Genomic DNA, 26798 nt, shown 5'->3' with positions numbered 1-26798 from the left:
TTTGTTTGAAGGACAGGGGAAAGGTACCTCTTAGAAAAGAATTATTGGAAATGGTGTGCTATTTAGGAACTGGGTGTGAACCCACTTTAAGCCAGATAAGGCATAGCTTTTCTGCTCCCTGTAAATAAACAAATGTCATTTTATTGTGAAAATAAATGTGTTGTGATTACATCAGATCCCAAACTTTTTAATGTCCTCTTGGGAGGCAACAGCCAGTTACTTGGTTCCATTTTTTAAAAAGGTGGAGGGGGGCAAACTAACGCATAAGTTAAAATCGTAGGAAACATGCATCCCCAAGAAGGCCCAGTCCTAAGTAGATTAGATGTAGTAGAGAAACTTCTTACGGCTCCTCTTTTAGCTACTAGCAGATTCTTCCACAAGGCCAGGGAAGGTGCCCTATTATTGACCCAGCCCTCTCACTTATCCCTGCCTGACTCCTGAGAGAGAATCAGATTCATTTCACATTTACCCAGATCACTCTGGAAAGACTTCCTTTTGAAGTGTGTATGTGTTTTTATGTATGTGTGTTATTAACTTTCTTTTTTTAATTCAGAGCAGAAAAACAAAGCGGCTGATAATATCACCCAGACGACCCTGTTGACTTTTTTTAAAAGGCAATATAAGTGTAAAGTTAGAAAATACAGATTACAACAAGGTAAAAAATGAAAAGTTTAAAAGACCCCCCCCACCACCTTCAGAAAAATGTATGCATTTTTCTGAAGAGAAGGTCCATAATTTTCATCAGATTTTCAATGGGGACGTATGACCCCAAAGAATCACTGTTGTAAAGTATCAGTGAATCATTATATTATCTCTGAAAGTGAAAATATCTGTTAGAGGTAGCATGATGTAGACGACAGGTCATAGACTTTGGCGTTAGGCAGATGCAGGGTCAGATCCCAGTTCTTTACTTTGTACATGTGCGAATTTGGGTGACTTACTTAACTTCTCTGAGCCTCAGTTTCTTCATCTGTAAAATATAGCTAATACCTAAACTAATAGGTTTATTATAAGGATAAAAGGAAATACTGTGTGTAAAGTGCCTAGCACATAGAGGTATTCAATAAATATTAGTGATCTATTCCCCTGCCCTCTCCCCGTCTCATGAACAAAATTGCACTTATCATAAAAGAGGACTTTTATAGATATAAGACCTTTGAGATTCTTCAATGGTAGGGCTTCTAAAGTACTATGGCATGTGATGAGGGAAAGATGTTGTGGGGGAGGGGGCGAGCAAAAGGTCATTTGCTACCATTATAAGTGACAGCAATAGGATCTCTGCAGATCAAGGTGATGTTTGCCTAGTTTTTCTCCTGTTTCTAATTCTTCTCAACCCTTTCTTGCTCCTGAGGCAGAAACTAAAAGCCCGTGATGAGCCACCAGAAGAGATCTGTACCTGCTCTCAATTAGGAAACATATTATCCCAGCATCTGGGAAGTCCTTTGACCAATCCTCTTGGCTTTATGGGTATCGATGGAGACCTGAATACCTTGATGGAGAATGGCACCCTATCCAGGGAAGGAGGCCTCCGAGCTCAGATGGATCAAGTAAAAAGCCAGTGTGCAGACCTCCACCATAACTGTTGTGAGATTGTGGGCAGCCTTAGGGCCGTAAATATCTCTGGGGATGTGGGCATCTCTGGAGGGACAGGCATCTCTGAGGCCGTGGGCATCTCTGGAGACATGAGCACCTTTGAGGCTACAGGCTTCTCTGAAGACTTAGGAATGTGTGGGGCCATGGACATCTCTGAGGCCACTGGCATCTCTGAAGACTTGGGTATTTCTGAGGCCAGGGGTTTCTCTGGGGACATGGACATCTTGGGGGACACAGGCATCTCCAAGGCCAGCACCAAGGAGGCAGACTACTCCAAGCATCAGTGAGTTAGTTACTCATCTTCCATGCTAGGTATACCTACAGCAGCTACAATGATTCTTGTCCCAGAGAGGGCTATGCTGCTTTTCCAATTGGTTTAAGTGGGTGAAGCCAGGGCACCCCTCTCCCCACTTAAGTCTGGAAGGGAATTACTTTACTGATTAAGTGACCAATATGTTCATATTAAGCAGTACAGAGTGTAGGCAAGAGAAAGAATATGTTATTGTTCTAAAATGGGATTTAACTATAGAAATGTTGCCTCTCAGCTGAGACATATATTAAGCTGGTTCTACTGTCTGTTTTCCTTAATGATCGACCTGCCCTATTTTCTATCCTCACTGCTGTAATGTGAAAGTGAAGTGGAAATATTGTCACAATGGTCAATAATGACCCTTTCGAGGGTATGGAGAGATGGTATACAGCAGGTAACTGTGAATTGCAGAATAAATTAAAAGAAAATTTTACTTTCAGGTATGCTTGGTCATGGGATGTTAGCTAACATTATTGCCAATGGAGACATACAATATTTTCCTGAGAAGGAAATCAAAATGATGCTTAATTGTTAGCATGAGTGCATGGGTGCTTGGTGGTTTGAAACATGTAAGGAAAGTTTTCTTAAGTTTACAACACTTGCTTTCCCCAACCCACACCCCAGCTACGTCCTGTAATAATACTTAGCCAATTCCTTTTTTCATAGATAGCCCATAGGTAAACTTAAATCTACTACAGTCTAAAATTATAAATTTCAAATTAATGGGATTTGAATTAGTAACATTAATTGCATCAGTTCAGGAAGTAACTGAAAATCTCAGTGCTTCAGACTCAGACTGAGACATGGTCTGTGTGCCCATCTGGGTTTGTGCAAAATAGGACCCTTTTTAGGTCTTTTTATGAAGACAAGTGGTTTTGCTTATCTAGATATCACATGAGGTTTGTGGATTTTTTAGACACAATTGGCACTACTTTTAAATCTGGTAGGTTTATCACCTTGTGCTAATGTATAGTTTTGAAAAAAGTCCATTCTGATAGCAGATCCAGATACTCCTGGGGAGAAGGATGTATTTTGATTTAAACACCAGTTTTTCTCCTAGGGGTTGATATACTTGATGGGCTTTTCATCTGTCCTATTGGATATTCAGTCATGATTTTGCTACTTCCACATACTGAGAGTAGGATAGGCCTCAGTCAGTTTGGGTCATGCTCTGTATATTCTCAGCAATTCCAGAACTCTTAATGCCAACAGAATCCAGGTCTTCACCCAAAATCTGTTCCAAATATTCTATATTTGGCTTAAGCTAAAACAATAGATGACTTAAAAAGGCATCCCTTGATTATCACATCCAGTTGTGCACATAGAAATCTCTAAAGGATTACCTCATTAGGTGCTTTTCTTTGAAAGAAAGAGGTGGCTTTTAAGGGTTTAATTTAAACATAGGAGAGGAGTGCCAGCATAGCTCCTTGATTTCTTATCTCTAGCTATAAACTGTAGACCAAAAACATCCTCTTTAGTGGAAGAACTCTAAATCATTTTGGTTGTCTTTTTTTATATGTAAGCAGGAGTCATTTTTCTATTTACTTCCTCTTGGTAAATTTTTAATTTTTTGATTTTGAAGAACTCGTAATTTATTTGGGTCTTTCCCATTAATAAATAAGGGCCATATTTTACTTACATATTCTTGATAGCTGCCTTGATCCTATAATTTTAAAGCATCAAGATGATTTCCTTTTCTTTATCTCTCTGTTCCTCCTCTTTCCTTGCTTTAGTCCTTGCTTTATATAACCTAAATCATCAGATGTTGCCAGTTGTCATTTGACTTCTTTTGGAAAGAAAAAAATGGGGTTTGTGCACACCATTTTAATCTGGAGGCTACATCTACTCCTGGCTTTGTGAAGGAAGTTTCCAAAAAGGATGACGGTACCAATCTGCCTCCAGTGAGCCATTCTGGATCTTGCTCCCAGATCTTTCTCCCATATCTCAATCTGTATTTTGCAGTTTACTAACTAGCATGATGTTCTGGATAGAGTGTGTTTAGTTTTCAGGGAAGCTGAAAGTAAAAAGGTAAATGGCAAGATGTAGTAGTTTTTGCAAATTCTATAAAAAACTAAACAGTCTTGATTTATTCCTAAAGATCTGTACAGGGACAGTACATAGTACCTAATCTTATTTCTTAGATCAAAAACAAAATTAGTCAATAGTGAAAGGAAGGTCTTTTCAATATAATTCTAAACTAAGAAGTAGTAAACCACAACCCTGGTATTTCCAAAAGCGAAAACAACATTTTTAAAAGACTGGATTATTTTGTTAATTATCTAAGGCCATGGGATCAATCTCAGTCTCAAAATCTGTGAAGTCAATTTGTTTTGTCTTTGATATTTTTATTCCCCAACATGCCACATTATTGCTTACATATAAAATATACAGAACTTAAAAAAAAAAACTTCATGAAAATCAACTATTTATTCTCAGCACCAAACACCTTTTAGTTTTACAGTTGGATTTAAAAATCTGAGAGAAGAAAAAGATGGAATCCAGGTATTTACACACTATTAAAAGCAGATTAGCTATCTATAGGTAGGAGCCCAGCAATAGTGAGGAGACTCTTGAAGGCAAGTTGCCGGGAGTACTAGAAAAGATGATCTATTAATGGCTTTCACTTCATACTCTGATATAGCACCTATCCTGTGAAAGAAATGTGACTCCCTTCACCCACTGTTCTACCTTTCCAGTTCCCCAAGCAGAAATTCCATTCTCATGTGACTACTCTACTTAAATAGGAAGGCATTTAACCACCTGCCACTGTCATCCACTAATCTGACCTCTGCCTACTTTCTACACAAGTTTCACAGGCCTGGGGTTACTGCTTATCTTTTCTATGCATGAGGCAGGCTCTGTTCCTGTGCTTGTGACCATGCTCAGATTCTACTGTGGCCACCACTTTAAAAATTCATTAATTATTTACTTAGCTTATGGAATGACAGATTTATCACAGTAATAAATAAAACAATTTTAAGTAACAAATAACAGCTAACAGTTTGACTTTTTAAAGAATAAATTCACGAATAAGGTTTGCTCTAGTAAAGAAAACCTGAAACTCTATATAGAACTAACTACAAGAATCTAAAGCTTATGGTGCATATATTAGACATGTGTATCTTTGGAAAGTACCCTTAGAAATTATGTTCAATTACCAGCAAGTCAGTTGTCATTGCCTGCCAACATGCATGAAACACCTTTTGTCTGAGATACCCCTCACACTTCACTGGCAGTGAGACCTTTCTCAGAACACTTCCAGCCAAAAGGAATCCAAGTCTTTTTAAGAGGTGCTTTTCAAACCTAATTGGTAACTATTTAAGCTTGGTCTTAATTTAGTAGAAAGAGAAGTTTAATAACTAAAGATGATCATGTCAGTTCTTTGTTACATACTGGCTTTTATTAAACACCCAACTCTTCTTGATGCTAATTAGGCTTTGATATACTATTGGGAAGTCTTTCTATGAGAGTATTTTATTAAGTGTCCTTTTTCTAAACAATTGTATAGGGTAATGTAAATTACCTTTATGTTAAAATATCCTTCTTAAAAGGGGTTTACTGTACTCCAGATTGGTTTATACCTAGGAAGATAATTCTCACTTTATTAATTTCCAATGTGTATGATTTAGTGATATCTAAACCAAATCTTTACCCCACCTTTAGGCGTCTCACTCTGAGAATTCTTTGTGTGATACAGGCAGATATGATTCCAACCAAATCTGGTTGCTTTATTCTAAGTGCCAAATCTAAACCTGCCTTTTTCTGTACACATTTAAAAACAAACAAAAAGACAAGGCTTAAGCCTTACATGTTATTCCTGTTTTTTTTTTAAATATACTGTGAAGAAATGGTTGAGCTGTCAGGCAAAAACAGACAAATGGAAAGATGTGAGGTCATAACGGACTCTTGTTTTCTTGTCCTTTTAAAGGCAGTGGTGATTTCAAAGTATTTGATGGTGGCATAGAAACTTTTCCAAAGCAAAAAACAAAAACAAAAAACTTGCTTTTCAAGCCCTATAAAACATGTCTTCTCTGATTCCCTGGCTGTGATACTGACAGTCTTTGCCTTCCCCTTAAATAGGAAGTACTAGTATTGTCACCAGTCTTGGCAGCCCATGTCTCCTTTACATGTCAATGCAAGTAAAAGCATGTTACATTCTCTGTGATTTGTGACTGTTTTCACAAAAGAGAAGTGTGCTTTGAAAGCACCTGTCTCCATGCACACGTATGTTTATTGTGGCACTATTCACAATAGCAGAGACTTGGAACCAAGCCAAATGTCGAACAATGATAGACTGGATTAAGAAAATGTGGCATATATACACCGTGGAATACTATGCAGCCATAAAAAATGATGAGTTCATGTCCTTTGTAGGGACATGGATGAAGCTGGAAACCATCATTCTCAGCAAACTATTGCAAGGACAAAAAACCAAACGTCGCATGTTCTTACTCATAGGTGGAAATTGAACAATGAGAACACATGGACACAGGAAGGGGAACATCACACACCGGGGCCTGTTGTGGGGTCGGGGGAGTGGGGAGGGATAGCATTAGTAGATATACCTAATGTTAAATGATGAGTTAATGGGTGCAGCACACCAACATGGCACATGTATACATATGTAACAAACCTGCACATTGTGCACATGTACCCTGAAACTTATAATAATAATAATAATAAAGAACATATTCCAAAAAACCAAAAATAAAAAAGAAAGCAGCTGTCTCATTTAGACCCACGGGTCTTGCAGAGCTGAACAAAAATATGCTCAGAAGTTGGCATGTGTGAAACCAATGGCTTCCATGTTAACTCTGGTGTCCTGTCTCTTGGTGCTTTTTAAAGAATTGGGGGTAGCCTAAAAACTTTTCTCTCTTCCAAAGCTTTATTAACCTTTCAAACATTTTCATGGCTTCGTACTCTTAACTTTTTAGAGGGCTCTACACCAGCCTTTACAGAATCCCAGTTGTGGAGAAGGAGGTGGGAAGGGTCGGGGGAAGAGAGTAATACAGAAATATACCTGGCCAGTTCAACAAAAAAAGTATATACCTATCCATGATTACCAGCATTCCAGTTGTTTAAAATTTCATGTGCTCCTTGAGATTAAATTGTTCACAATAAGGTCCAAAAGTCTTTTCCAAGTGGTACTGGGACTAATATATTTTCTTTTTAAGGCTTTTACACTGGTAGAAACTGTTTCCTTAAGAATGCTATGAGTTGTGTATTTTCTTTGTCAACATTTTTCTCTGTTGTGATATGTAGTCCTGGGTTTTCTCTTCTTTTAGAGAGTGAAGGATGATGGGTGGTATTCTCTCCCCTTAATATATCCCTGAGGCAGATCAGTCCTTAGCTCTCTTTTGCTTCTTTTGCTGAAGCAACATTGGATTTCTCACCTGTCAGGTGAGAAACATACACCATAGTCATAGATAATCAGTGTTCAAAGACCCATGTCTTCACATGCATTTGGCCATACCAGTTCACATAAAGTGCCTCCAAGTCTCCACTTCACTTGCATTTGCAGACAGGGTGGTTTCTTCATTTTGTGAATGCCAATGAGAATGCAGGGCACATATTCTTCTTCTTAAGCAGAACATGTTGTATATTATAGTTTGACAATGCCTCTGGCTTAGGACCAGCTAACAAGTTCAGTCCTTTTGGAATATAGCTCATAGTATAGCTATTTGTGTGTGTGTGTGTGTGTGTGTGTGTGTGTGTGTATGTGTGTATGTGTGTGTGTTTACTAGAACTTTAGTAGCATCTGGTCTCGTAGATTATTTGGGCATTCAGATGAAGAAGATTTGTCCCAGAAATTAGAAACTCTTTTAGTGCTAAGCCTCTTACTTTGATATTGTCTAGCTAAGTTTAATGAGTACTTTGGGACATGCCAAGCCAGAAATACAAACCAAAGTGAAGCAATTGGCCTTTTCTCTGGGATATATTATCAGGCAGCTTTAAAAGTAAGATTCAAGTATATGACTAGTGTTATCTGTAATATGTTAATGTCAGCCACATACCTGCATGAAGATCATGCAACTGATGTATAATTCAGAACTGAACCGTATAGGTTCTTTGAGAACCTGACTTTTTATTAGCTCCAGGTTTACAGACTGACACTGTCACAGCAGCTCAAGTCTGAACTTGCCAAGGTACAACAGTGTGAATGATTGACTTTAATTCCCTGTCATGTGTTTTCTTGAGCCTGTTACACCACTGTGGTATGGATGTGTGACCCAGTGATGATGTTCACTGCCAGTTGTTTTGTCCAGTGCCACAGAGATCATTGGCCCTCTACTGTAGTTGTGTTACAATTTGCAAATGTTTGGATGATACCTTGTTTTTTATCCAAAATTAAAAACCTTCAGTCTTTTGCATGTGTGAGGTTACTGTGTATTAGCTACAAATAAAAGAAAAGATGGCATGCCTCCAAAAATGGTATGCTGACCTAGCCTCAACAGATGAACCACCTTACAAAGACAGGATCTGCAGGTAGGTTAAAATACTCTCTGTTGATGTTAAAATAAGACAAGAAAGGTATCAGGGCACCCGGTTCTGAAGAGCACTGTCAGTGACCAGCTGTGAGGGCAAGACTGACACCAACTTAACTCACAAAAAAGCGCTGACAGTATACCAGTTTGTTCATTCACATTGGGGACAGACACCTGTTTACAGACAAAGCTCTTCATCCCCTTTCAGGGCCTTCTCTCCTTCCCCCACTGCCCCCTCTCCCAGCAAGAATTCTCACTCATGAACTTGGGGGTTATTTCCTCCAGGCCTCAAAAGAGCTTCCCTCTCTGGGGACTATGTGATCTGGGCCTCTAGTGGGTAGAACACAGAGAGACCTGCGTTCTAGTCCTGGCTCTGCCATTCACTGGCCCAGTGGTTTTGGGCAAGTCATTTTCTCTCTCTTAGCCTTAGACGTCTTATCTATAAAATGGGAATGATAATTGTACCTACCACACAGGGTCGCTGTGCAAGTTAACAGAGCTAACATGTAAAGTACTACCTGGTAAAGTCCCTGGCACATAAAAAACAGTCAAAATGCATTAGTCAGCCTCCTCCCACTTTCAGCCCTGATGCTGCTGATTACACTGATAAGTTCTCACTCTTATGCTTCTTTTTTCAACTCTATTCAGCCCCTTCCTACTCTGGACATATTGTCTTTAGACAGATTATAATATAATATATTATGCTAAATTAACCAATAAATCTTTGTTCATTATAGAATGTTTTTAAAATATAGAGAACCAAAAAAGAAGACATCATAATTTTTCTATGCAGGGAGAAATCTACATGCAGAGAACAAAATAGGACTGTACTGTTCACTCTTATGTAATAGTCTCACTTAATTTTGAACATCTTTTCATTTCTATAAATATAGGTTTATTTTGCTATTTTAATGGCCACATAGTATCTCACTATATGAGCTATAGTTTATTCAACCACCCTCCTATTTTTAAACACGCTACAGCCCTCTTCTATATCAAATTTCAATCTTGCCTTTCTGAGCTATACCCTATTTTCGTTGGTTAGAATTCAGCAACCTGCTTTCTAATTTGAGGTAATCACCTTCCCTGAGGTGACCTATACAGATGGGTAATTTCATCTATTCTGGTAGGATTTTTTTTTAACCAACAAACTCTATATTAGTCCTTTCTTCCATTGCTATAAAGAAATACCTGAGAGTGAGTAATTTATCAAGAAAAGAGGTTTAATTGGCTCACAGTTCCACAGCCTGTCCAGGAAGCATGATGCTGGCATCTGCTTGGCTTCTGAGGAGGCCTCGGGAAAACTTACAATCAGGGCATAAGGCAAAGTGGGAGTGAGGCATCTCACATGGAAGGAGCAGGAGCAGGAGAGTGAAGGGGGAGGTGCTACACACTTCTAAACAACCAGATCTCACAAGAACTCACTATCAGGAGAACAACACCAAGTGGATGATGCTAAACCATTAATGAAGGATCCTCACCTCCAACACTGGGGATTACAGTTGAACATGAGATTTGGATGAGAACACAGATCCAAACCATATCAAACCCTAAGGGTAATTTGAGCTCTAAATTTTCATGGTACTTTGTACAGAACATAAGCCTGATCTTGGAATTTCTTCACTCTGTAGTCCCAAGGTAATGCACTGTGTTAGCTGTGGCTGAGGGTGTGGCAAGCTGGGCACTCTGAAATCAACTACGTTCACAGCCCCCTGTCATTCAGTAAAGGCCTAGTTTCACAGGAGAGAGGGTGTCAAAGGAAGCCCCTAAATGAGAAAGTGCTTCTGGATTAGTCAGCCCCCTGACTTACTGTGCTTCCTTATTTGCAAAACAGGAATGATCTCTACCCTGCCAGACTCATGCTGTGATTGTGACAACCAAGGGAAATTGTAACTGCAAAAGCACTTTGCAAATTTGGAAGTACTTTTCAAATATAAATTGGTATGATTAGTTTCAATCGTCAAATCCTCTCCAACTGAACTAGAACTACATATAGAAGTAAGGAACAAAATCAAGAATTAATGGAGTATGCTTTTGGCCTTTGGGAGGAAAATGCTACTTGGGTATATGTAAGGCACAGCACATTTGAAAGGCTACCTTGTTTCTCTAGGCCTCTGTTACCTTATATTTAAGACAGGTGGTTTGAACTAGGTGATTTCTAGGAAAAGACTGAATACCTATTGAGTGGTTCATCTGTGCCAGGTCTTGGGCTGGGAGGTTTAAATATATGTTGTGTGGATGAAATAACTGAAGTCCTGTTCAAAGTCACCAAGCTAGTATGTAGGCTACTGAAACACAAGACTGACTAAAATATTGTCTATCTTGAGAATTTCATACTCTAAAACCCTATTGACTGATTGGAATTCCAGTCCAGACAAGACAGTGGAGATTCATTTCTCACTATTCCTTCCCACTAAGTACAACCATAAGGCCTGGAAGTAACACAAGTGGCAGCCAAAGGAGAACTCTGAAAGGTGGTATGAAGGAGAGCTGTTTTGGGATCCCAGGGCTGGAGTAAATACAACAGCAAGATGTTTTATGTCCTGTCACCCAACAAGGTGGCAGTCCAGGCTGGGTATTTCTTGACCCCCAACCTAACAAGAGAAGGCAGCCCAGGTAGGCTTATTCCTCCCCTAGATCAAGCAGGATTCCCTCCAACAAGAGGTGAGCCTGACAGCATCATCAAGGGGGATTAATCAAGACATCAAGAACTCCCTCATTCCCCACTAACAATAAGCAGCCAGGCGAAGGGCTCTCCATTTCTACCCTTTCCTACTCAGAGACATGGGCAACCAGGAGACGTCAGCAAAAGAGGCCCTGCCACAAGTGCTCATCCCAGGACGACCACTTCATCTCCACAGCCAGATGGGGAGCCTGTCAAAACAAGGGACTAGGCAGGGAAGCCTTTTTGTCACTGCAAGCCTGAAAGTTCCATGCCCAACTGAGAGACATTGGGCAACAGGCCTAGGGAAACCATTTCTGCTCCCCTCAGGCAGCACAAGCAGAAAACAGGAGGAACCCCAGTGGCAACAGACAAACCAATCAGGCCAAAACAGCACCAAAAAGCTTTCAAAAACAACTTCCCTGGAATGATAGCTGACAAAAGTAGGAGAGGATCTGCATGCTACAGCTAAACAAGATGACTGCCTGCTAAAATAGAAAGTTTAAATAGAGACTCCTAACAGAATAGACAAAATGTCCAGGATATAATAGAAAACTCACAATTTAAGTAAGAAAAGACAATCAAGTAACGTTAACACTGAGATAAATCAGATGTTGGAATTACTAGGATTTTAAAACTGCCATCATAAAAAGATTCAAAAAGGAATAAAAAATCATTTGAAACAAATGAAAAAAATGGAAAATTTCAGCAAAGAAATAAAATTTATTTTTAAACAGAACCAAATGAGGATGGGCACAGTGGCTCACGCCTGTAATCCCAGCACTTTGGGAGGCCGAGGTAGGTGGATCACCTGAGGTCAGGAGTTAGAGACCACCCTGACCAGTATGGTGAAACCCCATCTCTACTAAAAGTACAAAAATTAGCTGGGTGTGGCGGTGTGCGCCTGTAGTCTCAGCTACTCAGGAGGCTGAGACAGGAGATTTGCTTGAACGTGAGAGGCAGATGTTGCAGTGAGCCAAGATCATGCCACTGCTCTCCAGCCTGGGTGACAGAACGAGACTCCATCAAAAAAAAAAAAAAAAAAAAAAACAGAGAACCAAATGAAAATGGGGCATGGTGCCCTGATTGCTTGAGTCCAGGAGTTTGAGACCAGCCTGGGCAACATGGCGAAACCCCCCTTCTCTACAGAAAATACAAAAATTAACTGGGCATGTTGGTGTGAGCCTGTAGTCCTAGCTACTCGGGAAGCTGTGGTGGGAGGATCACTTGAGCTGAGGAGGTTGAGGCTACAGTGAACTGTGATCGCACCACTACACTCCAGCCTGGGTGACAGAGTGAGGCCTTGACTCAAAAAAAAAAAAAGAACCAAATGAAATGGAAATAGTACAAGTGAAAGATACAATAATGTTACAGTAGGTAACTAATCAGGTATAAGCAGGGCAGGACAGGGCTCCCCACCACACACACACCAGGTGTGTTGGGTGACCTTCAGCTGATGGTCAGGTGGTTAACAGTTTCTCTAAAGTAATAATTGTTCACAGCCGGTGCCAGGGAAAGGCATTCTCCTAATAGATAGAAAACACCTAAAACTGATCAGCAGCTTCCCAATAAGATCCTGGAAGTATGCCAGCATATAAAGCCCCAAGTCAAGAGGTCAAGCTGTGCACTTGGTTGCTCAAGTCAACAACTCGGCTCTCTTCTAAGTTGTACTTTCCTTCTTTCCTTTCCTTTTTTTCCTTACTGTTCTAAAGCTTTTTAAATAAACTTCCACTCCTGCTCTGAAACTTGCCTTGGTCTCTTCTTCTGCTTTATGCCCCCTCAGTCAAATTCTTTCTACTGAGGAGGACTGAAGTTGCTGCAGACCCATTCGAATATGCCACTGGTAACTTGGGATAACTTGGATCTCCTCCACCAGTAACAATAACAGAAGAGAAACAAAAAACTCACTGGATGAGCTCCTAGTAGAATGGAGATAACAGATAAGAGAATCAGTGAACTTGAGGATATATAAATGGAATTTACCCAGTCTTAGGAGAAAACAAAAAGTCAAGCATCAGGGGCTTGTGTAATAAAAAAATAATTAAATTTAAATTTAAAAACCATTCACATATTTGGAGTTCAAGAAAGGAGAAAGAGAGCAGAGCTGAGTCTTTGAAGAAATAATGGCTGAAAAATTTCCAAATTTAGTGAAAGATACAAACCTATAGATTCAAGAAGCTGAGCAAACCCTAAAGGGAGCAAACCGCCAAAAGACTCACACTAGGATACACGATAATTAAACTTCTGACAACTAAAAAGAAAGAAAATTATTGAAAACACCCAGAGAAAGATGATGTATTATTGACAGGAGAATATCAAATGAAAGTGGATTTCTCATGTGAAACTGAAAGCCAGAAAAAAAAAAAAAATGGGACAAAAGTTTTTAACTGCTGACAGGAAACAAAAAACTATCAGCTTCAAATTGCATTATCAGTGAAACTATCTTTCAGGAATAAATGGGAAATAAAGATATCCTCAGTTGAAGGAAAACTAAAATAATTTGTTGCTTGCAGACCTACTCTTAGAGATTGGCTAAATGAAATTCTTCAAACAGAAAGGAAATAATGAAAGGAGAAAAAATAAAGTATCAGGAAAGAAGAGGAACAATAGAGAAGAAATATGGGTATGTACAATGACTTATTCTCCTAAGTTTTATAAATCAAACTTGATTATTAAAACAAATTGTAACACCATCTGGTACGCAAGACAATGGCATTTTAAAAGTGAATAAATAAAGGGACCTAAATGGATGTAAGGTTTCCACACTTCACAGAGTGGTAAAACGTTAATACTCAGAGGCTAAGTCACATAGATATGTTTTAATACCCTGAGTAACCACTACAAAACTATACAAAGACATACATTCAGAAGCACTATAAATAAATCTAAATGAAATCCTTCAAATGTTCAAGTAATGCACAGGACATTGAGAACAAGAACCAAAGGAAACAAATAGAAAACAAATACTAAAATGTCTGACTTAAGTGCTAAAATACCAACAACTACCTTAAATGTATATGGTCTAAATACACCAATCAAAAGACAGATGAGAAGAGTAGAAATCATTTCAAATTTAACAACATATGTAGATTAAAAGTAAGAGTGGGAAAACATTGCCTATATTAATATCTAATAAAATATACTTTAGAGCAAAAAAGTTATTAGAGGGATATAACATAATGATTATAGGATCACTCTATCAGAGTGGCATAATAATCTTAAATGTGTACAAACCAGAATCTCAAAATACATAAAAGAAAAACTAGTGAAATGAGAGAGAGAAACCCACAATTATATTTGGGGACTCCAACATCCACCTCTCACCAGCTTATAAAACTATTAGGTAGAAAATCATCAAGAATATAGAACTGAAAGGCCAGGCATGCTGGCTCACACCTGTGATCCCAGCACATTGAGAGGTCAAGGCAAAAGGATTGTCTGTGGCTAGGAGCCAGGAGTTTGAGACCAGTCTGGGCAACATAGCAAGACCCTGTCTACAAAAAGTAACAAAATTTGCTGGGTATGGTGGCACGTGCCTGTAGTTCCAGCTAGTTGGGCGGCTGAGGTGGGAGGATCACATGAGTCCAGGAGTTTGAGGCTGCAGTGAACTATGATCATACCAGTGCTTTCCAGCCTGAGTGACAGAGATCCTGTCTCTTAAAGAATATAGAAGTGAAAAATACAGTCACCCAACACAATCTAATTGACATATATTGAGTGCTACACTCAGCAGCAGCACAGATATTCAAGCTCAGATAGAGCATATACAAAGAAAGAAAGACCATATCCTGGCCCTAAAACAAGCCTCAACAAATTGAAAGTAAGTGTAATCATTACAGACTGTGCATTATGACCACAATGTAAAACAACTAGAAATTCAAAATGAAAAGATAGTAATAAAACTCTCTGGACACTTTGACAACATGTTTCTAAATAATCCATGGGACAAATAGGAAGTCTCAAAGAAAATTTTAAAACACACCATAAACCTTCCTCTGTCCAGTCTAGCACGTAAAGAGCTTGGAACTCATCGCTCCCATCTGAATAACAAGAAAAGAGCTAACAATCTGAAAATTAACAACTTTTCTTAAATCTGTCAGAGTTCACAGAACAAACTGCTACCCTCAAAATTAGAGACAGACAGGTAAATACAGAAGAACCACAATTTACCAAACAGAGCAGAAATCCATGAGCAGAACGCTCCAACAGGAATCAGTACAAGAGTAGGGAAAACTTAAATTGAACAATTATTGGAGGCTCAGTGTGGACAAATTTAAGAATTAAAACAACAGCAAAAAACAAAGAAACCCTCCAGGAGACCATCTTAGGGATGACTCCATTGTTTTGTGAGCATTTTCACGAAGAGCACTACCAGACTCTCACAGTGGAAAAGAAAAATCCATTTTGAAAGTAACCATTTTGAAATACACCGAGGTTTCTGTTCTTAAGAAGGCCTGACATCAAACTACTTCACTGGAATGTAACTGGCTTGAGTTTTGCCACAGTCTAATCGAACTGAGAGAAGGGTAATACCCATCTCCAGTCCTCTCTAGCCTTCCACATGTGGGGGAGGAAAATACTTAGCCTTTCTGTCTCAACAAAGCAGGTGGAGAAGTATAAAAAACATTTCTGAAAGTCACAGCCCTGGGGTATAAGCCCACTAAAACACTGTGACCCAATCATGGGACCACAGAGCATCTCCACTTCCTCCATATCTTACCACCACATCAGTTAGGCTCCTACATAATAACAGGGTAATATATCTGAAAGAATTTAGAAGGTTTATGATTAATATACTCAGGGGACCAATGAAGAAAATGGACAGTGTGCAAGAACATAAGAATGAAAACTAAATGCTACAAATCAAATGTAATAGAAATGAAGAATGGCTTTGATGGGCTGACCAATAGACTATTAGGCTGAACATGGCCAAGGAAAAAGAAAATCAGTGAGTTTAAAGGAATCTCCTAAGCTGAAATGCAACAAGAAAAAAAAATGGAAAGACATAACAATATCCAAGAAATGTGGGACAATTAGAAATAACTTTATGTAGTGTAGCATAACATTACATAAAGATGTAATGACAATACCAGAAGAAGGAGAAAGGAAAATGAAGAGAAGAAAAATTTGAAGCAATAATGACTGAGAATTTCCCAAAAGTAATGATAGACACCAAACCACAGATCTAGGAAGCTCAAAGAACTACAAGAAGAGTAAATACCCAAAACTCCATACCTAGGCATATCATATTCAAACTGCAGAAAATCAAAGACAAAGAAAAAATCTTGAAAGGAGCTTTAGAGGGGGAAGAAAACTTAAATTTAGAGTAGCAAGGATAAGAATTACATTGGACTTCTCAGAGCCATGCCAGAATGAAGGTAGTGAAGCAAAAATTTAAAGTATCAAAAGTAGAAAAACCCCAGTCTAGAAATTTGTGTCCAGTGAAATTATCCTTCAAAAGTTAAAAACTTAAAGAAGAATGGTGAACTAGGAAGATTCAAGCCATCTTTCCCCCATAAAAAACATTAAAAGAAACTACTAAAAACTATATAACTGTACAGGAGTTCTGGAAATCAGTCAGAGATCAATAGAAACCAAGCAAATGCCCAATGAGGAAGAAGTCACATTCAAAAACCTAGGAAATTTCATGGCATTATTACTTGCCTTTGACCCACGCCTTGCCTGGTGTTACATGCTTTGGGGGAAGAGGTGGCTCAGCCCCCAGCTCTCCTTCAAACCAGAGAGAGAAGAGTAGACCTAATTTTCCATGTTCTAACCTGTCTGAGGGAAACCTGATGGATTGATTTCTGTCACCTAAAATGGAGCTTAGATGGCCAAAACTGATACGGCCCAGATCTCAAGCTAAGAAAAGTCATGAGAAGCAGTGAGTACAGCTCATGAAAACCACAGGGGGACTATAGACCCATAGAACCCAAGGGCAGGAGATTATTGGTAGGGGAATACAATTTAACTGCCATGTCCCCAAAAAGTAGCAGCAGTGAGACTCGTAGGGAAACTAAGACACATAAAATTTGACTATATGTGGAGAAATTGGAGAAAAAGAGCTCAGGGAAAATACAGGCTGAGAAAAGGCCTGCAAAGGCTGGGATTGCCTGGGCCAATCCCAAGGACAAAAATATACCCTGCTAAGTAACAAAAGTCTATCCCTGCAAGTAGCCATTCTGCAAAGACTGGAAAAAGTGGCTGGGATTTTTTTTTTTTTTTCAAATGCCTAATTTTCAAAAAATATATAGCAAGTCATAGAAAAAAACACAAAAGCATAGTCTATTTATAGAAACAAAATAAATCTACAGAAATCATCCAAAAAGAGACATTAGGCATCAAATGTACTAGATAAAGACTTTAACACACTTCCTCAAATATGTGAAAAGAACTCATTCTTAGCAAACTATCGCCAGGACAAAAAACCAAACACCGCATATTCTCACTCATAGGTGGGAATTGAACAATGAGAACACATGGACGCAGGAAAGGGAACATCACACTCCGGGGACTGTTGCGGGGTGGGGGGAGGCGGGGGAGGGATAGCATTTGGAGATATACCTAATGCTAAATGACGAGTTAATGGGTGCAGCACACCAACATGGCACATGTATACATATGTAACAAACCTGCACATTGTGCACATGTACCCTAAAACTTAAAGTATAATAATAATAAAATAAAATAAAGAAAACAGTATGTGAGCAAAATTTTAAAAATCAATGAAAGATAGAAATTATTTTTTAAAATTGTGGTTTAAAAAAATACAAAAACTGAATTGAAATACTTGTTAGAGTGGTTCAACATCAGACTCTAATAGACAGAAGAAAGAATCAGAGAACTTGGAGACAGGTCATTTAAAGTTGTCAAATCTGAGGAGCAAAAATTTTAAAAGAATGACGAAAAGTGAACAGGGTCTAATGGATTAATGAGACACCATGAAGGAGACAAAAATAAATAAATAAATAAAACACCTTATAAAATTTCCAGAAGAAGAGAAAGGAAAAGGGTCAAGGAGATTATTTGAAGAAATAATGTCCAAAGCCCTCCCAAATTTGAGGAAAGAAATGAATATATAAATATAAGAAGTTCAACAAATTCCAACTAGGATTTAGCCAAAGAGACTCACACCAAGATACATTATTATCAAATTGTTGGATGAGAAAAATCTTGAAAGGAGGAAGAGAAAAGCAATTCATCACATACAAGGTATTCTCAATAAGATCATCAGTTTGTTTCTCAGCAGAAACCTTCAAGACCAGAAGACAGAAAATTCATACATTTAAAGTGCTGAAAGAAAAAAAAAAGTACCCTGAAAATTGAGAATTCTATATCTGGCAAAACTGTCCTTCAAGATTGAGAGTGATAGGCCAAATATGGCCAACTAGACACAGCCAGGAGGAACATCTACCACTGAGAGACTGGAACATCAGGAAGACTGGCAAATTCCAAGCAGATCTTCAGAGGGAAGGCATTAAGAGTAGATGGAGGGAAGGAGCAGATGCTGGGCTGAATGGGGGGGTATCTGGAAACCCTGCAAGGGAATACAAAGCACTGGGACTCATTCCTTATGGGGATGAGCAATGGGGGGAACAGGCAAGAAGCAGCCTGCTCCTATCATGGACCTCTGAAATCTGGGCAGCAGGAAATGCCATGACCCCCATGGACACTTGAGCTGGCAGGGAGTACTTCTTAGAGAGGGGCTAGGACCTTGTCTCCAGCTTGCACAGAGCCCAGAGGGTTTGGTGTGGGAATATCTGCATGGGAGCAATGCCAGGTATGCCCATCCTCCAAGGCTTCCCATGCTTTTCTAGGATACATTGGCCATAGGATGAATGTCAGACCTGGACAGAACAGGGCTATCTTGCTTGTGAAATGAGGCCAGTCCAATCTGAGTGCCCACCTGTCTGTTGCCATCTCCCAGGACCCCAGGCTGACTGCACCTGCTGGCAGTGCAGCCTTGGATGCCCAACCAGGGTGCTTCCTGGGGACCCTCATTATATCTCCTTCACCAGCAGACCGTGCCTCACCACGAGAGGGCCCCAGCAGAGCATCCACTGACAGAGTACACCAGCCCCCCACACACCCTCCCCATTACAGCCTTCCCCACACCACTTTGCCAGCACACTCTCGCTCATGGCCACCCTGCAACTGCTTTGCTGGTGCACATGTGCAAGTGGACGTCACCTCCTTTCCTCTGCCAGTGTGGAAGTGTGCATGCACCCCACCACTGCTGCCAGTGTGAGTGCAACCCATTGCCCCACCACCACCACTAATGTTTCAGCATTCAGCTGAGCAAGAATTTCGTGTGAATGTGCACACACACTGGCGATCACAACTCTCCCACGCTGCCACCACAGCTGGTATGAATAAGTGCTGAATGCTGGCAGCCCCATACCCTGACACTGCCAACAGTGCAAATGCACACATGGAGGTCAGCAGCCCCACATCCACCAGTGCCCCACTGCCACTGCCACCAGCATAAGTGCAAGCACAGGCACTGGCAGCCTTTCCCCTGCCTGTGGTCCACTGCCAGCAAGAGTATGCACAGGAATGCTTCAACCTCGCTTCTGCCAGCATCCCACTCCAGCCAATATACAGGCACTCCACCATGCTGCCACAGCTGCTGGCACATTCAAGCAGCCACAGCTTGTGCTGTCACTGCCCCAGTGAAGTGCTTTGGTTGGCACCAGCCTTTAGAGTGTTGTGGCCAGTGGAGTGGGAACACCTCAGCCCCTCCAGCACAGCAGGCTTCTAACTGCAAGGAGCTGGAGAAGAAAGCCAGGAGCCTGGTACCTGCCCCTCAGAGTCAGAGCATGCAGATCAGGAGTGCTGAGCTGAGCCTGAGCCCCATAAAATCTTCCAGAAATGAAGACAGTCAAACCGACCTTATACCACAATCAAACTCTCAAGGGCATCAAAGAAGATAACAGCAAAAACACCAAAAGGATAGCAGCTTCAAAGATAAAAAAAAATTAGTCTACACAGATAATAAATAACCAGTGCAAAAACTGTGGCAACTCAAAAACCCAGAGTGTCTTGCCTCCAAATGACTGCACCATCTCCACAGCAGTGGTTCCTAACAAGGCTGAAATGACAAAAATGAATTCAGAATATGGAGAGGAATGAAGATTACCAACATTCAGAAGAAAGTGGAACCCCAATTCAAGAAATCTAAGAAATACAATAAAATGATACAGGAGATAAAAAACAAAATGGCCATTTTAAGAAACAACAAAATTGATCTGATAGAGCTGAAAAACTCCAAGAATTTCAGAATACAATTGCAAGTATTAACAGCAAGAACAGACTAAGCTGAGGAACAAATCTCAGAGCTTGAAGACTGGTTCTACAAAGTAACTCAGACAACAACCACCACAACAAAAAGTAAACACAAGAATGAACGAAAGCTCTGAGAAATATGGTATTATGTAGACACCAAATCTATGAATCATTGGTGTCCCTGGGAGAGAGGAAGAAATAGCAAGCAATGTGGGCAACATATTTAAGGATATCATTCAAGAAAATTTACCCAACATTGCTACAGAGGCCAACATTCAAATTCAGAAGATGCAGAGAACCCCTCAAGATACTATACAAGATGACCATCCCCAAGACACATAGATTTTCCAAGGTCAAAATTAAAGAAAACACATTAAAGGCATCCAAAGAGAAGGGACAGGTCACTTACAAAGGGAACCCCATTAGGAAAACAAAGGACATTTCAGCAAAAACCCTATAAGTCAGAAGAGAATTAGTGCCTATATACAGCATCTTTAATGAAAAGAAATTTCAATCAAGAATATCGTATCCAGCCATACTAAGCTTCATAAGCAAAGGAGAAATAGGATCCTTCTCAGACAAGCAAATGCTGTGGGAATTTGTTAGCTCCAGTCTTGTGTTACAAGAGGCCCTGAAGGGACTACTAAATATGGAAAGGGAAGACTGTTACCAGCCACCACAAAAACACACTTAAATGCATAGTACCATGTACTTGGTCTATGACACTAAGAAGTGACCACACAATCAAGTCTGTATAATAACCAGCTAACGACTTGATGGCAGGACCAAATCCACACATATCAATATTAATGTTGAATGTAAGCAGGATAAGTGCTTTAATTAAAAGGCACAGAGTGACAAGTTGGATAAAGAAGGCAAGACCAACAGTATGCTGTCTTCAAGACACCCATCCACCTGCAATGACACCCATAGGCTCAAAGTAAAGGGATGAAGAAAAATCTACTAAGAAAACACAAAGAAGTAGGGGTTGTTATTCTACTTTTAGTCAAAACAGACTTAAACCAACAATGGTAAAAAAAATAAATAAATAAAAGAAGGGTGTTACATAATGGTAAAGGGTTCAATTTAACAAGAAGACCCACCCTTCATAAATATATACACACCCAACACAGGAGCACCCAGATTCATAAAGCAAGTTCTTGGAGCCCTATGAAGAGACTTAGATAACCACACAATAATAGTAGGAGACTTCAACAACCCACTGACAATATTAGACAGGTCATCAAGGCAGAAAATTAACAAAGATATTTGTGACCTGGACTCGACACTACAGACATCTACAGAAATCTTCCCGAAAAAACAACAGAATATACGTTCTTCTCAGAAGCACATGGCACATACTCTAAAGTCAACCACACAATCAGCCATAAAACAATCCTCAGCAAATTCAAAAAACCCCAATATCTTACCAAACACACTCTTGGACCACAGCACAATAAAAATAGAAACCAATACTAAGAAAATCACTCAAAACTATACAATTACATAGAAATTAACCAACCTGCTTCTGAATGACTTTTGGGTAAATAATGAAATTAGGGGAGAAATTAACAAATTATTTGAAACCACAAAGAACAAAGATACAACATTCCTTCTTAACACTGCTTTAGTTTTGTTCAATTTGGGGACACAGCTAAAGCAGTGTTAAGAAGGATGTTTATAGCACTAAACACCCACATGAAAAAGGTAGAAACATCTCAAATTAACAACCCAACATCACACCTCGAGAAACTACAAAAACAAGCTAAAACCAAAGATAGAAGAAGACAAGAAATAGCCAAAATCAGAGCAGAAGGGAAGGATACTGAGATGCAAAAAAACAAAAAAACAAACAAACAAAAAATCAACGAATCTATGAATTGGTTCATTAAAAGAATAAATAAGATTGATGGACTGATAACTAGACAAATACACATAATCAGAAATGACAAAGGGCATATTACCACCAACCCCAGAGAAATACAAAAATCCTCAAAGGCTGCCACAAACACCTCTATGTAAACAAACTAGAAAACCTAGACAAAATGGATAAATGTCTGAAAAAATACAGCTTCTCAAGATTGAACCATGAAGAAATTGAATCCCTGAACAGGCCAATAATGGATTCTAAAACTGAATCAGTAATAAAAAGCCTGCCATCCAGGACCAGGCAAATTCACAGCTGTATTCTACCAAGTGTATAAAGAAGAGCTGGTACCAGCATTCTTACTGAAACTATTCCAAAAAGTTGAGGAAGAGTGATTCCTCCCTAACTCATTCTTTGAAGCCAGCATTATTCTGACTGCAAAACCTGGCAGAGACACAACAACAACAACAACAAAAACTTTAGGCCAATGTCCTTGATGAACATATGCAAAAATCCTCAACAAAATACTACCAAACTGAATCAAGCAGCACATCCAAAAGGTAATCTACCACAATCAAGTAGGCTCTATCCCTGAGATCCAAGGTTGATTCAAGATATACAAATGAATAAATGTGACTAATTACATAAATAGATCTATTTTTAAAACCACATAATTATCTCACTAAATGAAGAAAAGACTTTTGATAAAATGCAGTATCATTTCATGTTAAAAGCCCCAAGGAAATAGGCATTCAAGGAAATACCTCAAATCAATAAAAGCCATCTATGACATCGCAGTAGCCAAAATCATACTGAATGGGCAGAACTTGGAATAATTCCACTTGAGAACTGGAACAAGACAAGGATGTCCACTATCACCACTCCTATTCAACATAGTACTGGAAGTACTAGCCAGAGAAATCAGGCAAGAGAAAGGAATAAAAGGCATCCAAATAGAGAGGAAATCAAACAATCTCTGTTTGCAGATAATATAATGCTATACCTAGAATATAGTGCTAGATATAATGCTATCCCATAGTCTCTGCCCAAAAGCTGCTTAAGCTGACAAACAACTTGATCTGATATACAATTTCAGCAAAGTTTCAGGATACAAAATTAACATAGAAAAATTAGTAGCATTCCTATACACCAACAACATCCAAGCTGAGAGCCAAATCAAGAATGCAATCTCATTCACAATAGCCACAAAAAGAATAAAATATCTTGGAATACAGCTAACCAGGGAGATGAAAGAACTATACAATGAGAATTATAAAACACTGCTCAAAGAAATCAGAGATGAGACAAACAAATGGAAAAACATTCCATCCATGTTCACAGACAGGATGAGTCAATATCTTTAAAATGTCCATACTTCCCAAAGCAATTTGCAGATTCAATGCTATTTCTATCAAACTACCAACGAAATTCTTCACAGAATTAGAAAAACTATTTTGAAATTTATACCAAAAGAGAGCCCAAATACCTAAGGCAATCCTAAGCAAAAACAAACAAACAAAACAACAACAACAAACAAAACCAAAGCTGGAGGTATCACGTTACCCAATTTCAAACTATACTACAAAGCTACACTAACCAAAACACAAAACAGCATATTAGAAAAAACAAAACAGACATAGAAAACTGGAACAGAATAGAGAACCCCAAAATAATGCTGCAGACCTACAACCATATGATCTTCGGCAAAGTTGACAAAAACAGGTAATGGGAAAAGGAGTTCCTGTTCAACAAACAGTGCTAGGATAACTGGCCAGCCATATGCAGAAGACTGCAACGGGATGCCTTCCATACACCATATACAAAAATCAACTCAAAATGGATTAAACACTTACATATAAAACCTAAGACTATAAAAATCTTGGAAGACAACCTAGGAAATAACATTCTGGACATAAGGTCTTGTAAAGAATTCATGATGAACATGCCAAAAGCAGTAGCAACAAAAACAAAAATTGACAAATGGGATCTAACTAAACTAAAGAGCTTCTGCCCAGCTAAAGAAACTATCAACATAGTAAATTGACAACCTGCAGAATGGGAGAAAATATTTGCAAACTATGCGTCTAACTAAGGTCTAATATCCAGTATCTACAAGAAACTTAAATTTACAAGTTAAAAAAAAACATTAAAAGTAGCAAAGGACATGGACAGTTTTCAAAAAAAGATATACACACAGCCAATAAGCATATGAAAAAGTGCTCAACATTGCTAATCAGAAACCTGCCCATGTACCCCTGAACCTAAAATAAAAGTTAAAATAATCATAAATGAAAGAGAAGACGTTAGTATCACATATAAAACAAGATTATAAGAGACTATTATGAATAATTATATGCCAAAAATTGGATAACCTAAAAGAAATGGATGAAGTCCTAGCCGCATACAACCTACCAAGACTGAATCATGAAGAAATAGAAAACCTGAACAGACCAATAATGAGTAACCAGATTTATTCAGTAACTAAAAGTCTCCCAACAAAGAAAACCCAGTACTGGGTGGCTTCACTGCCTGTTTCTACCAAACACATGAAGAAAAACACCAGTTTTCTTCAAACTGTTGCAAAGGCTATTGAAGAGGACATTCTCCCTAACTCATTCTACAGGGCCAGCATTACCTTGATATCAAAACCAGATAAAGATACAACAGAAAAAGAAAACTATAGGCCAATATTCCTGATGAACATAGCTGGAAAAATTCTCAACAAAAGAGCAAACTGAATCTAACAGGACAAGAAAAAGATAATACATCATTATCAATTGGGATTTAATCCAGGGATGAAAGGATGGTTCAACATACACAAATCAGTAAACATGATAAAACACATCAACACAAGAACAAAAGCCATATGATTATCTCATCAGGTACAGAAAAAACATTTGATAAAATTCATCATTCCTACATGATAAAACTCTCAACAATGTAGGCATAGCAGGAGCATACCCTAACATAATGAAGGCAAATATGAAAAATCCACAGCTAACATCATACCAGATGGGGAAAAGCTAAAAATATTTCCTATAAAAACTAGAATAATAAAAGGATCCCAACTTTTACCGCTCTCATTTAACATAGCACTGGAAATTCTAGGCAGAGCAATGAGGCAAGAGAAAGAAATAAAAGGCATTTGAATTGGAAAAGACGAAGTCAAAAATTTCCTCTTTTCAGATGACATGACTTTATATTTAGAAAACCTTAAAAAGTCCACCAAAGAATTCTTAGAACTAATAAACTCAGTAAAGTTGCAGAATACAAAATCAACATACAAAAATCAGCAGTGTATCTATATACCTATTATGAATTAGCTGAAAAAATAAATCAAGAAGAAAATCCTATTTATACTAGCTACAAAAAAAAAAAAATACCTAGGAATAAATGTAACCAAGGAGGTGAAGGACCTCTTCAAGGAAACTACAAAATACCAATGAAGCAAAACAGAAGAGGACACCAACTAGTGAAAAGATCATCCCATGCTCATGAATAAGAGTTAATGTTGTTAAAATAATTATACTATCCAAAGCAATCTGCAGATTCAATGCAGTCCCTATCAAAATATCAATGACATTCTTCACAGAAATGGAAAAAAATCAATCCCAATATTCTTATAGCAGCAAAAAAGGGCCCAAATAGCCAAAGCAATCATGTGCAAAAATAACAAAGCAGGAGGTATCACACTACTAAACTTGAAAATATATTACACAGCTATGGTAACCAAAACAGCATGGTATTGGTTTAAAAATAGTCACATAGACCAATGGAACAGAATAGAGAACCCAGAAATAAAACCACATATTTGCAGCCAACTGATCTTCAACCAAGTCAACAACAACTTACATTGAGGGAAAGACACCCTCGTTAATAAAAGGTGCTAGAAAAATTGCAAAGCCACATGCAGAATAAAACTGGGCAAAGAACATGAATAGACATTTCTTAAAAGAATATATATAATACATATATATATATCCAACAGATATATAAAAAAATTCTCAACATCACTAATCATTAGAGAAATGCAAATCAAAACCACAATAAGATATTATTTTACCCCAGTCAGAATGGCTATTATTAAAAATACAAAAAAATCATATGCTGTCAAGGATGCAGAGAAAACAGAACTCTTATACACTGTTGGTGGGAATATAAATTAGTACAGCCGCTGTGGAAAGAAGTAGAGAGACATCTCAAAAAATAAAAGTAAAATTACGATTCAATCCCACTACTATGTATCTATCCAAAGGGAAAGACATATATCAAATAATACATGCACTCCATCAATATGTCCATCAATGGATGAATGGATAAAGAAAATGTGCTATGTGTACACAATGGAATACTATTTAGCTATATGAGAGAATGAAGTCATATCATTTGCAGCAAAGCATGGACGGAACTAGCAGTCATTATCTTAAAAGAAATAAGCCAGGTACAAAAATACAAATATCACATGTTCTCACTCATATGTGGGAGCTAAAAAGTTTGATTACATGAAAGTAGAGAGTGAAAAGATAGATAACAGATACTGATGCCTTAGTCCATTTGCATTACTATACCTGAGGCTAGGTAATTTATTTTAAAAAA

General features: G+C 38.6%; 1 protein-coding gene across 5 annotated transcripts in view; it reads left to right on the top strand.

Annotated features, from left to right (window-relative positions):
• The window catches only part of MTMR8 (myotubularin related protein 8), a 137847-nt gene extending 129665 nt beyond the window's left edge, over window positions 1-8182 (top strand). For all 5 annotated transcript variants that reach the window (XM_063659972.1, XM_054471897.2, XM_063659973.1 and 2 more), the window contains one exon: window positions 1356-8182. In XM_063659972.1, the coding sequence (XP_063516042.1) occupies window positions 1356-1880 (525 nt within the window). In that variant the 3' untranslated portion in view covers window positions 1881-8182. The remainder of the gene's footprint in view (window positions 1-1355) is intronic.
• The last annotated feature ends 18616 nt before the right edge of the window (window positions 8183-26798 follow it).

Source organism: Pongo pygmaeus, chromosome X (assembly GCF_028885625.2).
Source record: "Pongo pygmaeus isolate AG05252 chromosome X, NHGRI_mPonPyg2-v2.0_pri, whole genome shotgun sequence".
Lineage (NCBI taxonomy): Eukaryota > Metazoa > Chordata > Mammalia > Primates > Hominidae > Pongo > Pongo pygmaeus.
The sequence above is the reverse complement of the archived record's forward strand: the minus strand, read 5'-3'. Positions and strand labels throughout refer to the sequence as shown.